General features: G+C 45.5%; 1 protein-coding gene across 1 annotated transcript in view; it reads left to right on the plus strand.

Annotated features, from left to right (window-relative positions):
• The window catches only part of LOC137524807 (aldehyde oxidase-like), a 195,569-nt gene that overhangs the window by 85,706 nt on the left and 93,373 nt on the right, over positions 1–16,490 (plus strand). Inside the window, exons 13-14 of the mRNA XM_068245129.1 lie at positions 1,121–1,230; positions 4,319–4,503. Of these exons, the coding sequence (XP_068101230.1) occupies positions 1,121–1,230; positions 4,319–4,503 (295 nt within the window). The remainder of the gene's footprint in view (positions 1–1,120; positions 1,231–4,318; positions 4,504–16,490) is intronic.

A 16,490-nucleotide genomic window follows, 5' to 3' on the forward strand; every position in this document is an offset into this window, starting at 1 on the left:
CGGACAGGGGACAGCATCTAGTCTGATCTCCCGGTGGGAGGGGGTGCGGGCTGTGGCTGAGTGACCCTGCTGCTTCAAAGCCAGGCAGATTGTAAAGGGGCAGCTGCGGACATCTGGGGGTCTTCTAACAAATCCAGCCCTGCATGCCTGGCAACCCTAGGAGGATCAATAAGAGATGGACAGAAGCGTGGGTGGGGAAACCGGGAGGGATAGAGGAAGCAGCCAATCAGGCTGCAGCAATGAATTAGGGAGGAATAGGGAAATGAAGGGGAGGAACGGAGCTAAGCAGAGAGAAAAAAAATGCCTTCCAGCAAGCTCTGCAACTTCTTATGTGCGGCTTGCGTCCTCCTTAGGAGCTTGGGGAAAATGAAGATTATTATTCAGCCCACAAAAAGTAAGATTGATTTTTAACTTCAGTATTGCCTTTTTGGCTACCTTCCTAACTGTTTAACACAGGAGAATAGAGATTTAATTTTACATTTCTAGCCTAACAGTTACTCTTTAAACCACCAGAAAGCAAGATAAAACTCAAAATAATTTTGACAGTACTTGTTAAACTAATTGGCCTTACTTTTTAAATTGTGGAGTGCTGAAAAGTTATTTTAACCACTTCAGGACCACAGGCTTTATTGTAAAATACTTAAAATAATTTTAATGGCACTTTTTAACCTACTTTTTGTTACTTTTTCAATTATAAAGTGTGGAAAAATTAGTCTAAATAGAAGATGAAAAATGATCTCCTAGGAGAAAACTCAGGTGAAAAGGTTAATTGCATATGGGCCTGTGTCTTGGAGCAGAGGAAGATGGTGGGTGGAGTTAACATATAATCTGTTTATCTGCATGTCTCCACTGTGGAAAATGGTCCATTTGTGTGTAGCGTGAAACTAGCCTGAGAATTGTACCATAAGAACAATGCCAGAGAATATATTAAAAGAGTAATAAATAATTTGGTGGCCACATCTACATAGATCTACATAGACTGCTATCCACAGTTGTCTATAAGGAATATGTGCATTTCACATAAAAATCTTGCTGTTGTTTTTGTAATGCATTTTGTAACTTAACAGTCGATGATCCATATTTTCTGTGATAAATGCCTACATGTTCTCCATTGTAACAGGTGGCACCCGACAGGTTCCTCTAGATTGGTCCTTCTTTTCTCCATCTGGAAACTCCTTCCTTAAAAGTGAAGAAATGTTGGTGTCCGTGCAAATTCCATACTCTGAGAAAGTAGGTTAATCTATTTTATTACATTACAAATTGTTGTAAATATCCATATATTTCAGAAAGGCAGTGCAGCCAATCAGATTTCGGTTCACTGTTGTCTGGCAACTGAAAATGGGTTATTGTTGATTTCATGGTGCTAAAATTGCTATTCTATTTATTTTAGAAAAAAAAATCCTTTTTTTTTTTCATCATTGATCACTAGACTTTATCTATTATAGTCTACTACACCTACTGCTCAAATTACTTGCACTTCTGTAAAACCTTTGTCTTAGGGCCTGTTTCCACTACACACAAATTGAATGCAGAAAAACTGACTCCAATGAATGCCTATGGACCTGTTTCCACTAAATGGGATTTTTCTGATGCAGATTTACCATAGGCATTCATTGGAGTCAGTTTTTCAGCATCCATTCTGCATCTAATCTGCGTGTAGTGGAAACAGGCCCTAGGGTTTTGTTTCAGTACAGTTGGAGTGTTGTGTTTATACATGGAAAAGGCTTCTTCCTTCTGTTCCATCTACACATAATTTTAACATAGATAAAATGTAGATATCATCTGAATGTGCAATGCCAAAAATGTTAAGGTCCTACTCTAGCCATAGTTAGCACTGGAAAGGGTTAGAAATAGGGATGGTGAATAAGATGCAAATAATTTCTCCTTGCACTCAAATTGCATGTAAATGTTATGCAGCTTGAACTTGGACCAATCAAAATTGACAGGAAGATACTGATTGGTTCAATTTCAAGCTGTATATAATTTACATGGACTTTCCATCTCATTGTTTTTCCCTAGTTAGATGCTCTGTCATGTTTAATTGCTATTGCCAGTGGGGAGATACCCCTTATTTCCTGTTCCAAAAAAGTCAGACATTTTGAGTCAGTCTCTTTGAAAGAAGGGGGAATGCCACCTGTGACTGATTGTAGTTCAGCTGACAACTGTAAAAATGTGGAATTTAATTTATTTCCTGTCCCAGCCATTAAACTGGCAGAAAGTGAGGAGAAATATCCCCCAGGAAGGAGAAAAACAACAAAAAGGGAGGTAACCTGGCATCATCAGGAGGGGGCGGGACCAGCACCAGTTAGCATGCTGTAGCTGAACTCCCATTGCTTGTGCACCAGCGTAGTTATGATATTAAGTGGTGCAGTGTGGTACCGAAGGGTATCAAAGTGTCAGACTTTGTCTAAACCAGGGGTCGGCAACCCGCGGCTCCGGAGCCGCAAGCGGCTCTTTTTCCCCTTTGCCGCGGCTCAGTCCCGGCTCCGGTGCTGCAGGGCTGCCCATTCTGACACTATACCGGTAGTGGGTGTCAGTGGTTGCGGCGCGCGTGTGACGTTTGCGCGTGTGACGTCACGTGTGCGGCCACTGGCTGGCAGCCTATCAGAGAGGCCGCCAGACCAGTGCAGGGCTTCGGGCGGCCATTTTCCCGTAGCCCTGCAGTGTAGTGCAGGCAGGACGTGACGTCGGGAAGGAAGAGGAGCCGACGGAGTTGCACGCCACAAGGAGGTCGGGACCGGAGGTCGGGACAGGAGGAGATCGTGACAAGGAGGTCTTCTTACTAGGTGAGTAAATGGGGTTTTCTTTTCAGATCTGCTGAAGGATTTGTGCATATTGGGGTCATTTCTGCTGAAGGATTTGTGCATATTGGGGTCATTTCTGCTGAAGGATTTGTGCATATTGGGGTCATTTCTGCTGAAGGATTTGTGCATATTGGGGTCATTTCTGCTGAAGGATTTGTGCATATTGGGGTCATTTCTGCTGAAGGATTTGTGCATATTGGGGTCATATTTGCTAATGATTTGTGCATATTGGGGTCATATCTGCTAACGATTTGTGCATATTGGGGGTCATTTCTGCATATTGGGGACATATCTGATAACGATTTGTGCATATTGGGGACAGATCTGATAACGATTTGTGCATATTGGGGGTCATTTCTGCATATTGGGGACATATCTGATAACAATTTGTGCATATTGGGGACATATCTGATAACGATTTGTGCATATTGGGGACATATCTGCTAACGATTTGTGCTTATTGGGGTTATATCTGCATATTGGGGACATATCTGCTAACGATTTGTGCATATTGGGGACAGATCTGCTAACGATTTGTGCATATTGGGGACATATCTGCTAACGATTTGTGCTTATTGGGGTTATATCTGCATATTGGGGACATATCTGCTAACGATTTGTGCATATTGGGGTCATATCTGCATATTGGGGTCATATCTGCTAACGATTTGTGCATATTGGGGACATATCTGATAACGATTTGTGCATATTGGGGGCATATCTGCTAACGATTTGGGGTTATATCTGCATATTGGGGACATATCTGCTAACGATTTGTGCATATTGGGGACATATCTGTTTTATAATGGTTTTGCGGCTCCCAGTTTTTTTTCTCTTTTCGGAAACGGGTCCAAGTGGCTCTTTCATTCTTAAAGGTTGCAGACCCCTAAACCTTTGATCAACATAGGCTAATGCTGTGACAGATTAGATTAGGCAACGGTGCCCCTAGCAGCAGGCCCAGATTTGGCTATGTAATATTTAAAAAATGTACGATGGGTCCGTAATGATCAAAGTGTTGGGCTTGGTCCGACACTTTGATCTGAAGTGGTTGATACCATCCCAGACTAGATCTGGCAATGGCTCCCCTAGCCGTGGCCATGTTTTCCTGTGTCGGACTGTGTTCCACATTGGGCCTGAACAGACACAATACTGAAAAGAGTTAAGGTAACTTTTATAAAGAATATGTTTCTACTATATTGAGTACCTGCCAGTAGGATGTTTTCCAACAGAAATGTAGAGAGCCATAAGTGACACATGAGCTGCCAGCTCTGGACTGGACCTCTACATTAAGCCGCTTACATAAACGCCTTCAATCTGTCTCTGGTTCTCAGGGTGTACAGCACAGCATCTGCCTACAGTTTGTAAAGTACCGTAAGCCTTTCTGAATACTTTTCTTCTTAGCTTTCACTGATGTTTAATGAAAAGTAGCCTAATCCAACTATTACACAATATCTATTACTGATGCTGATGAGTACTCTACAGATTTCTGTACTGATTGGTGTTTGTGTTTACAGGGAGATCATTTATCAGCTCTGAGACAAGCCCAACGCAGAGAGAATGCATTGCCCATTGTCACTGCTGGAATGAAAGTTCAGTTTGAAGGAACCTCAAATGTGATCAAAGACATTCATATATTCTATGGAGGAGTCGGTGCTAGCACAGTCTGTGCAAGAGCCACAAGTAAAGCATTAATTGGAAAGTAAGTCAATATTAAAGGGCTGTTATAATTCACAATAGCAAACCTGAACTGAAAATAAAACAAAATCCACTGCGCTCCAATCCAGAACACCTCCCACAGAGTTGCGTTAAGTTTCCCCCAGAGCGCTGCTCCTATCTTACTTGGGAAGTAGTAAGTGGCTGTAGAAAACAGAAAGGAAGGCGCGTTTCGGCGTTCCACGCCTTCGTCTGATCTGACGAAGGCGTGGAACGCCGAAATGCGTCATGACGCAATAGGCGCAAGGCAGCTGCCATTATTGTCTCCGCGCTCTTTGACCCGCTGTCGCTACAATCCAATCGGATCCCCCGCTACTGGCCATAGTGAGGAGGCGTCCAGGACGGAGCAAACATCCAGAGGACGCGGTGATATAGTTCTTCAGTGTGATGAGTGCACTATTTTTTTTTTAAAGATTCTTTTATTTTGTTTTTCAAAAAGAAATATGAGATATAACATACAAAATATATGAAAGTACAGAAGTACAAGAATTTTGTCAAAACAGGCGTATTCATATAGGATACCATATAACAGTGTAAATAAGGCACTAAACATTGGTACGTCTATGACATAGAGTGTTAGGTATGAGGTCAGGTCACAAACCAGCGTGACTAGTGATGGCTTCATAGAGTACCCATAAAAAAAAAAAACAGAAAACATATGGACAAGCGGAAGTTTACTGATGATATAAGTGTAAGGGAGAGGGTGTCCACCGATTTGTTTGGCTGGAGAGGGTGGTCCTGGGCCCAAGGGGAACAAACACCAGGAGCCACCAACACATCTTTTTTTTGGGGGGGTGGGGGACACCCTTAATCCCTAATTCCTTGTCCCATATAGAGAATTCACTCAGCCCTTATAGGAAGTATATCTGTATATAAGAACAAACAAGTGGGCATGTCCCTTAGTCTAGGTAATCCCTTGGGGTATATTAGAAAACTATGACTTAAATGTTAGGAAAAGAGAAAAGAAAAGAGGAAGGTAAGAAAAGAAATAGAAAATAGAGTAGTAAAGTAGTGTAGAGTATGTCAGAGTATGTCAGGAGACCGTCCCTATAACCGACCCCCGCTCCCTAAACGCCTAGGGGATATTGAGGGGAAGAGCAGCCAATACGTGGGCCTACGTATACTAGTGTACAGTTCCATCTCTCTTGTGTATATCAATTGGAGCCCTGCGCAAGCGCAAGAGACCGGTAGTGGTCCGATTCCTTAAACTCAAACCAGCCAAACCATGTCTTCCAAAATTGCTCATGTCTCTCATGTATAGTGGCAGTGAGCTCCTCCATATACCTGGTCTGATCTACCTCACGTAACCACTCCCGAATTGTGGGAGGGTCCGGGGATTTCCATTTTTTCGCTATCAAGGCCCGAGCTGAGTTTACTAGGTGCCTCGTAAGTGTTTTCTTGTATTTGCGAATGGACCAAGAGTTATGGTGCAATAGGAAGAAGGCTGGTGAGTCTGGTGGGAGGAAATCTGTCATTTTGTGCATTAAGTCCCTTATATCTGCCCAGTATTGGGTAATTCTGCTACAGGACCAGAATATGTGCAAGATAGTCCCTGCGTCTTGCCCACATCTCCAACAGAGGGGGGATGTACCAGGGAACATTTGATGTAATTTAGAAGGAGTAAGGTACCATCTCGTAAAAATTTTATATCCTGCCTCTTGAATTTTAGAAGAGATTGAAGATTTATGAGAGAAAGTGAGGATTTTCCCCCATTGTTTGTCAGAGAATGTTAATCTCAGGTCTTGTTCCCACTTATCTTTATATGATGAGGCAGGGGCTTCAGGGTTGTTAAGGAGTGCATACATATATGAGACCATGCCTCGCATTGGTCCCTCCCCCTGGCAGGTTTGTTCGAAGTGTGTTAAGGGTCTACTAAAGCCCATCTTAGTACCCTGGGATAGGATGAAGTGTTTAAACTGCATCCAAGACCACTGGTCTAATGTTGCGGAATTAAAGTCTTGCCGTAGCTTCTGTAGTGGAACCCATTCTCCCTCGGATACAAAGCTTTGTGCTCTAAGATTAGGGCATTTGCGCCATAGGGGATAGCTTTTAGATGAAAGTCCAAGGGGGAAATTGGGATTATCCAGCACAGGAAGCAGGGGAGATGGCCAAGGCGACATGGCCGAGTCTTGTCTGTACTTTGCAAAGGTCTTAAGCGTGTGGGCTATTAGAGTGGTTGCGGGATCAAGTCCTGTATGTGACGTGTCAGACCAAGTCGAGGATACTAGATGACCTTTCATTATCTCAGTCTCCAGACCCACCCAACGTTTGAGTTTTGCATGCCTGTGCCAGTCTATGATTCTAATCAGGGTGGCTGCCGCGTGGTAAAGGCGAGGGTTTGGGACCGCCATTCCTCCCGATTCTTTGGGGGCTGTTTGAAGAGCATATTTAATTCTTGGTTTATGGCCTCTCCAAATAAATTTCGAGAAAGTTTGTGTAACTGCTTTAAAATATTGGACAGGTATAAAAATCGGCAGGGTTTGAAATAAGTAAAGCAAGCGGGGCATAATAGTCATCTTAATAATACTCGATCGCCCGAACCACGAAAAATGGGGTTTATCCCAATGATGCAGATCTTGTTTAATGCGTTCGTGGGTAGGTATAAAATTAGCCGTAAACAGATCTTTTGGGTTCGGGGTGATCTGTACCCCTAGGTATTTTAGTGCTGCCTTAGGCCATTTAAAGGGAAAGTTCGCTTGCAGTAAGGACTTCAGGTTTCTAGGGAGAAGTACGCCCAATGCCTCGCTTTTATCATAATTAATGGACATGTTAGATAGATGGCCGTATCGTTTAAACTCCATTAGTAAGTTAGGCAGGGAGATGTGTGGATTGGTAAGATAAAAGAGTAGATCATCTGCGTAAGCAGCTACTTTGTGTGATGAGGATGGAAGGGAGATGCCTGTGATGTCGGGATTGCTACGTATTGTATATAAAAATGGTTCCAGAGAAAGGGCAAAAATTAGTGGGGAAAGTGGGCACCCTTGTCTTGTTCCATTACGGATAGAAAATGCCTCCGATAGTATCCCATTTGCTTTTACTTTAGCATATGGGCTTGAATACAATGCCAATACCCGTTTACGCATTTTGTCCCCTAGCCCCACATGATCCAGAGTTAGATCTATGAAGTCCCAGTCCACCCTATCAAACGCTTTCTCAGCGTCAGTAGATAATAACAGGGTGGGGATGGACCGGGACCTCACCCAATGGAGAATGTCCAATGTACGGATTGTATTATCCCTCGCTTCCCTCCCCGGGATGAAACCTACCTGGTCAGGGTGTATTAGGTCAGGCAGAAGTGGGGCTAACCGATTGGCCAGCATTTTGGCATAAAGCTTGAGGTCAACGTTTAGTAGGGATATAGGTCTATAGCTTTGACATTGGGAGGGGTCTTTTCCTGGTTTTGGGAGGACTGAGATGTGGGATTCTAACATCTGAGTTGGGAACTGGTTTTGTCCAAGGGGCGAGTCGGTGATAGCATTAAAAGTCTTTAGCATGTGAGGCATTAAGATGTGATTGAGTTTTTTATAATATTCAGGGGTGTACCCGTCTGGGCCCGGGGCTTTGCCTGAGGGGATTTGGGACAAGGCAATATTTAGTTCATCTGCACTGAGTGGTTCTTCGAGGTCCTTAGATTGAGCCTGCGAGAGGGAAGGCATTCCTGATTGTTGTATATAATCAGCCGCCAATTGTTTATTATTTATGTGGGGAGTTTTGCCTGTGGGAGGGGGCAGATTATAAAGTTTGGAGTAGTACTCTCGAAAGGTCCCTGCTATCTCTTCATATTTGTGAAGTATCTTAGAGTTCTTATCCTTAATACCTGCAATATAATTAGAGCTTTGTTGGGTTTTAAGGGCCCTTGCTAATATAGAACTACATTTATTTCCATATTCGTAGAAAGTGCGTCTGCATCTTTCCGCTGCATACTTGGCTTTGTGGAATAAGAGATTTTTAAGGGACTCCCTCTGTCTAGTAAGTTCAGTTAAGACCGTGGAGGACATTGTTTGTTTATGTTTCAGCTCTAGATCTTTAATGGAGGTTAAGGCGTCCTGTATTTCCTTCTCCCTTACCCGTTTCCTTCTGGCTCCTTCTCTGATCAGCAAGCCACGTGCGTAGCATTTGTGGGTTTCCCATAGTATAAGTGGGGATGTGTCCTCTTTATTATTAATTTGGAAAAACTCTTCTAGGTCGCTTTTAAATTTTTGAAAAAACACTTGGTCCTGGAGTAATGAGTTATTAAGGCGCCAGGAGGAGGAGTTTCGTCTGTATTCCCCTAGGGCAAGGTCCACCGATATCGGTGCATGATCTGATAGTGAGATGTTGCCAATCGAGGGGGAGGCAGAGAATGACAATAAATTATGAGATATAAATATGTAATCAATCCTTGAATAGGAGTTGTGAGGGAATGAAAAAAAGGTGAAGTCTTTTTGGGAGGGGTTATGCATTCTCCAGACATCTATGAGCTGCATGCTGTGGAGAAGAGCTTTGCACTTGTGAAGGAGCCGTCGGGAAATCGGGAACTTTTGAGAGGAGGAGTCTAAGGTAGGATCTAGGGTTAAATTAAGATCTCCTCCAATGGCTATACTCCCTTCGGCAAATGAGGAAAGCTTGGCTAAAAAGGCCTGAAGAAAGGAGACTTGTTGCGAATTGGGAGCATAATAGGAGCCAATTGTGATTTTGTGATTAAACACTGTTCCTTTTATTAGATTAAATCGGCCCATAGGGTCATTATACTCTGCGCTTATTAGGAAGGGGGTGTCCCTGGAGATCAATATGGCTGTACCCTTTGTTTTAGTGTCCTGTGGGGTGCTGTAAAAAGCATGTTTGTAGTATCTATTTAGCAGTTTAGGGGGGTTAGGGCCCTTAAAGTGAGTCTCTTGTAGACATATAATGTGAGCTTTTTCTTTGTGGCACATATTTAGGATAGAGGATCTCTTTTCAGGTATATTGAGTCCCCTGGCGTTCAGGGATAATAGCTTAAGTGACTGCTGGAATGCGAGTCAGCATGGGACGGACCTCCTGACATTTTAGAAGAGAGAGTACTAGAAGAGATAGGAAAATAGAGAAAAATGAAGTGAGGAGTGACAGGTTTATAGGTGACAAATGGCGTGACAGAGACCACGCCAATAGTAGTAGAGAAATACAAACAGTATAAAGATTACCTTTGCGCCACATAGTGGCCTGTGCGAAACACGGGTTCCTGAATTTTGGCGAGTGCCGTGGGGTAAGAGAGATCACACCCATGAAGGCTGCGCGCCCCCGAACCCCCGGCTAACCCGTGTGCACCCTACTAAAAACATAAGCAGTATATCTATTCTATGCATAACACAACTTACTTACTCTCTCCTAGGGATAAGTAGTAACCCTTTGAATTCCTTCCTCTAAACGAAGAGGAGATAAAGTGCCATCCCCCTCCCTTCCCCCGAACCCATCCCCTTCAATCCTCCCCTCGCACCTTTGAGATTGGGCTATTTACAAGCTCGATGGTCGTTAATGTTGCGTAGGCTTGGCAGTGTATTGCTTTGTGGGGTCCCTGCCCGAGATCCCCACAAGGGCGGAGGATGCACCAGCCTTAAGAAGCTTTTGGGAAATGGGGCCAGTCCAAACATCCCCCAAGGAGAGGCCCCAATCCGCGACGCCCCCCCCAGGCCCCCCCCCCGGAGCTAGGGACCCTGTACCGCACCCCCCAAGCCAGCAGCGGCACCCCACCCACCCGCGGCCCGCAAATGCGCGCCCGGGAGGGAGGGGCGCCACCCCCGGGAGGGGGGCGCGGAGGCCCATCATCACGCCCAGAGGGAGGCCAGGGGGGGAGCCCCACACGGGACCCCCCACCGCATCTGGATATAGCTGAGTGCTAAGTATTTAGGGAGATATTATGTAGGTCAGGTAACAGTTGGCTATATGTCATAGAGCCGCGGATCCCCCCCCGTTCACCCCGGTGGAACATTAAGTTGGCGAATTTATGTGGTTTATAGTAGCCTGCGAAGCCAATCGAGAGCCCGGACGCGCCAGGCCGCCCACCACTGCCGTTTAGGATTATCCAGGATCCATAGGTGTAACGGTCCCCCCCGAGCCCCGGTTCTATAGGAGGCCAGGAGGGTCGGGCAGACAGCGGCCGGCGGCCCCGCGCGTCCGGGCCCCCCCCCAGAGTGTTCCTTACCCGCCCCCCGCCCCCGGGCCCCGCCCATGCACGAGTACATGAGGCTGCTTATGTAAAGAATCGGGGAGCATGTCCCTCCGGGTTCATATAAAAGGGTGGCCATGTTTCCACGAGCACTCTACTCATAAGCTACAGGATAACCGCTCTCAGTGCGTTCATTAAAGATCAATCTCCCCATCTAATAAAATAGTGTTCCCAGCATTTTTGTCTAGCACGATGAAGCCCACACATTCTGCAGAGCAGGGTAACTATGCCTGGTGCTAGATAAAAACCATAAAACGGAAAACATGGCATATACATATTATACTCAAATGTTAGTACTAAGATTCAACAGTGTCAGACAATCAAACAAGGGGAGTTTACGAGCAAGACGTCTTCTCCGTTTTCTCCAAGCTAATTTAACATGGGGGTGAGCGGCATGGCATGGCGGGCCCTCCGGCCAAGGGGGGGCAAACACACAAAGAAAAAAGATTAACATCCAGGGTATGGCGTATCTTGTCCAGATCGAATCTCTAGGTGCAAAATCCACCGGAGGTGGTATACATCAAAAGTCAGCTCATGGCCGGAGGGGGCCAGTGCGGGACTAAGTGGGACCATGTAATGTGGGCAAATGGCCAATAAGATGCGGAAGGCCAGGCCACGCAGTCCGTATCCATGACGGATACAGTTAAAGATGTTAAGGCAGGGGGGCTATCGTTAGCTCCAGGTTTCAGGGTTCCAAAAAGGTGGGTAAGTAAGCGTTAAAACGGTATGGGGGGTGAAGGGAGGCAAGGCAACAACGATCAGCAGTACTCACATAGCCTTAACGGCGAGGCCCGCGCTTTTTCTGCGGGCGAGTAACCTCCAGTGTGTCCGGGTCCCATTCAGGCAAATCCACGGAGTCCATGGAGAAGGCCTGGAATAGCTCCGATAGTTCTGTCGGGTGGCGGAGGGTGAAAGACTTGGCACCATGCTTCATGACCAGCTGAAAGGGGAAACCCCAGTAGTATGTCGCTCCCATGCTCTGTAACGCCTGAATCAGGGGCTTCAGGGCTCGACGCTGTGTGAGGGTAGAAGGTGCCAGATCTTGGTATAAGTTGATTTCAGTTCCCTGCCAGGTAATAGCTCCTGCGTCACGCGCGGCTTTCATGATGCTATCTTTCTCCGTGAAATTATGTAGCCTGCAAATAATATCTCTCGGAGGATCAGCGTCGGCAGGCATGGCCCTCAATGCTCTGTGTGCTCGGTCAAACTTCAGACGTTGGTCCGGTGAGCGGTTCAGCAGGCCATTAAAGATGGAGCGCAGGGTAGATGTGATGTCTTCCGCAGGGACAGATTCAGGCACTCCGCGTACCCTAATATTGTTACGACGGTTCCTGTTTTGGAGGTCTTCCATCTGCGTTCTCAGGACCCGATTGTGAATAAGTTGCTTTTCCTTTGCCTCTTTCAGCTGCGACACCTCTGAGCGTAGGGATTCCAAGCTGTTTTCCACTGAGGTGACTCTATCCGATAAGCCTGTGATATCGGTGTGGATGGCGGCTATCTCCGCCTTGGTAGACGTGACTATCCGCTCCGTCTGCTCGTCCAAGTCCTGTTTAGTAGGGAGGCTGCGAAGATACCTCCATATATCTTCCAGGTTGCACAGCGCGGCGGGGCCTGCTTTGAAAGATGTAGATGCCTGTGAGGAGGAGGACGCCGTGTCCGCCATCTTGGAGGCCTCCGCAGTTGGGCCTAGGGCTTGGAAATAACGGGTCACCGGTCTTTGGGTCGGGGTTGGAGGGCACCGGTCAGCAGCAGAAGCTTTCTTATCGCCCTTCATACCACTTTGGGAGCAAGGAGAGAGAAGTTTCTCGGCTAAGATAGCTGTTATAAGCACACAGGGCCGGGAGCTCAGCACACGCACGTCTTTACTCCTCCATGGTTGGCTCCGCCCCCCCATGAGTGCACTATTTTTATCTTACATTGTACGTGTGATTTTACTTGCTCATAGTAAGCATATTTAAAGTTAATGCACCAGACGGCGCTCCTTTCTGCCCCTTCCTTTCTGAACTGAAAATAAGCTTATGAGATAATTAATTTTGTGTGTAGTACTAATGGTGAATAGAACATTAGTAGCAAAAAACAGTCTCATATTTTTATTTTCAGTATTAGGGTGCGTTCACACATATCTGTGGCATTACAGAACAATTCTGCATGTCAACTCACTGTCATTTTTGCATTGTTAGGTGTGGTGTTATTCTAACTAGCTGCATGCAGACTGTGAATTAACGTGTATGCACAGTGTCCATTGCAGTTCACACACATTATAACGCATGTCATGTATCACATGCAGTGCGAATCCACCCTAAGATGTGAATTTTTAAAGGGAACCTAAAATGAAATTAAGGCAGTTTAACTTGCAGTACCTGGGGCTACTTCCAGCCCCCTGCAGCCCTTTTGATCTTTTGGAGTTGTTTCACCCTTCCTCCTTCAACTGCCGCGCTCCTCTGAAAGCTGCATACATGGCCCAGGGCCGCACCCCTCCTGATGCGCTCCTATGTACGGGATCATTCTTTGATTATGCAGTTTATAAAAATTCCAACTGCGCATCCGCCGAAGTCTCCCACCTAAGGGAGTGTGATAAAGGAGGCACGCTTTTGGAGGGGCACAGCGGCTAAAGGGAGAACAGCAGAACAATGACGAGGGACTAGGAAGACTACAGAGTGCTGGAAGAAGCCCCAGCTAAGTTAAACTGCCCACCCCTTTAAGACTGAGTTCTAAAGTAAAATCTACTATATTCTGCTGTAAATAAAACAAAAATGAATCAATGTTATTGGAATTCCACATGAAAGACCAACACAAAGTGGTGTACACATGAGAATTGGAATGAAAATCATACATGATTCCAAACATTTTTTACAAATAAATAACTGCAAAGTGGTGTGTGCATAATTATTCGGCCCCCTTTGATCTGAGTGCAGTCAGTTGCCTATAGACATTGCCTGATGAGTGCTCATGACTAAATAGAGTGCACCTGTGTGTAATCTAATGTCAGTACAAATACAGCTGCTCTGTGATGGCCTCAGAGGTTGTCTAAGAGAATATTGGGAGCAACAACACCGTGAAGTCCAAAGAACACACAAGACAGGTCCAAGACAGGTCAGGGATCAAGTTATTGAGAAATTTAAAGCAGGCTTAGGCTACAAAAGATTTCCAAAGCCTTGAACATCCCACGGAGCACTGTTCAATAGAGATGTAGCGAACGGTTCGCCGGCGAACGGTTCCAGGCGAACTTAGGGGGCTCGCGTTCGCCTGCACCAGGCGAACTTTTGCGGAAGTTTGATTCGCCCCATAATGCACTATGAGGGTCAACTTTGACCCTCTGCATCACAGTCAGCAAGCACATTGTAGCCATTCAGGCTACACTAAGCCCTGGAGCCCCACCCCCCCTTATATAAGGCAGGGTCCGGCGGCCATTAGCCTCACTCGTGTGCCTGCTAGAGAGAGGAAAGGGACAGGTGCTGCAGACTTTTTTTCCTAGGGACAGATTAGTTAGGTTCTAGGCTGCTTTGCTTGCTCCTGTCCTGACTGATTATTATTGCTTTTAAAGCACCCAGCAACAGCTCTTTTCAGAGCTCATCCTGTACATATTTTTTTTTTCTGTGTTGTCAAACTGACACTTTTGTTGCATGCACAGCCTTGCTAATTGATATTGTGTGTGCCACTGCCAGCAGCCCAGCACATTCAGTGACTACCCGTGTGTGCGACAGGGAGCTGCATATTGTACTACCCAGTACTGCATATACCCCAGTACCTGTTGTGTTTACTTAACCCACCTCATCACTGCATATACCTAGCTTTGTGTTGAGTGAACCCATCTCACTGCATCTAACTACCCAGTACCTGTTGTGTTTACTTAACCCACCTCATCACTGCATATACCTAGCGTTGTGTTGAGTGAACCCAGCTCACTGCATCTAACTACCTGTTGTGTTGAGTGAAAACCCACCTGGCCACCTGGACTGGACAGTCACTGTTGTTCTATCATTGAGCTACCACAGCCCGGCGACCATATGGCCTTGAAAAACGCCACGGCCTACACTCTGGCCACGGTGCGCACCAGTCCAGCACGGCCGTCACTACGCAAACAGCTGTTTGCGGTGCGTTACACTGTGAGTTTGGTGTGTCAGTGTGAAGCAGAACTCTAATTACACTCCCTGATTGATGTATACCCATGCAAGATGTTTGAAAGCACTTTAGGCCTGCAATTTAGCATTCAATGTGATTTCTGCCCTTAAAACGCTGCTTTGCGTCAAATCCAGATTTTCCACCGGGACTTTGGGCATGTATCCCACTCCACTATGCCCCCCCTCCAGGTGTTAGACCCCTTGAAACATCTTTTTCCATCACTTTTGTGGCCAGCATAATTTTTTCTATTTTTCAAAGTTCGCCTCCCCATTGAAGTCTATTGCGGTTCGCGAACTTTTACGCGAACCGAACCTTCCGCGGAAGTTCGCGAACCGGAAATCGGAGGTTCGCGACATCTCTACTGTTCAAGCGATCATTTAGAAATGGAAGGAGTATGGCACAACTGTAAACCTACCAAGACAAGGCCATCCACCTAAACTCACAGGCCGAACAAGGAGAGCGCTGATCAGAAATGCAGTCAAGAGGCCCATGATGACTCTGGACGAGCTGCAGAGACCTACAGCTCAGGTGGGAGACTCTGTCCATAGGACAACTATGAGTCATGCACTGTACAAAGTTGGCCTTTATGGAAGAGTGGCAAGAAGAAAGGCATTGTTAACAGAAAGCATAAGACGTATATATATATATATATATATATACACATTGACTCCATACTTTTACTCTTTGGTAGTTGCAATTTGGATAGCTTGGTCTTCAATTACTGTGGTAATAAAAGCTTACAACCAGCTCTGAAAGCTCTGCAGTTACAGCATCCTGCAACACATTTCCAGACAACACACAAAATATGCCATAAGAATATAAAATGTGCACACAATCACTATATAAGCAAAGACATATTGTTATCTTGTGATACTATTTTCTGTCTCATTAGCGTAGCCAAACATGGATGGGAGTGCTAATCACTTAGGGTCTATTAACAATCTAGAAGTAAAAAAGTTTAACCTGTCAGATATGCAGGCCCCACATATAAGTGATTGGGTTTGTTGGTTTGCAGTGACATAGTAATAGGGGATGCAGAGGTTGAGACTGCACCAGGGCCTTTTGACCAGAGAGGTCCACTGTATTAGCTCTTCATTGGTGGTATGCTACTATTAATTTACTCCATGTGTACTTTGAATAGCAGTATTTATTAACAAACTGTTCTCGTCCTGCTTATACCTGTCCCCTATGTTGTCCTTAGAAAGTTATTGTCCTTTACATCCATGGTTATGGATAAAGTGCTTGAGGGACCCCAAATAAAACTCGGATTGGGCCCCATAGTTCTTAGGTACACCATTGTTGGTTTGCATTGACAGTGTTCATATTATGGCATTGGGGTCGATTCATAAAGCATTACCGCATTCGGTAATGCAGAAAACTGCTGACTTTACTGAACACTTAGGAAAATGTCAATTCATAAACCCTTTTTCCACAAAAAAAGCTAAAATTACCGAGCAGTGTGGTAAACTACCGACTTGTGCAGTAATTACCTCAACACATGTCAGTAAATGTCAATTCATAAAGCAGACAACAAGCAGTAATGGCATGAAGCATTACCGTCTACTTTGAAGTGGCAAAAAGAATGCGGAGAGTAGACTGTGGGAGCGTGACTCACAGGCAGAAGCAGAGATAGCTGTGACTGACAGGAGCAGGGAGCCAATAGAAACAGC

The sequence above is a fragment of the Hyperolius riggenbachi genome, chromosome 7, assembly GCF_040937935.1.
Source record: "Hyperolius riggenbachi isolate aHypRig1 chromosome 7, aHypRig1.pri, whole genome shotgun sequence".
In the NCBI taxonomy this organism is placed as follows: Eukaryota; Metazoa; Chordata; class Amphibia; order Anura; family Hyperoliidae; genus Hyperolius; species Hyperolius riggenbachi.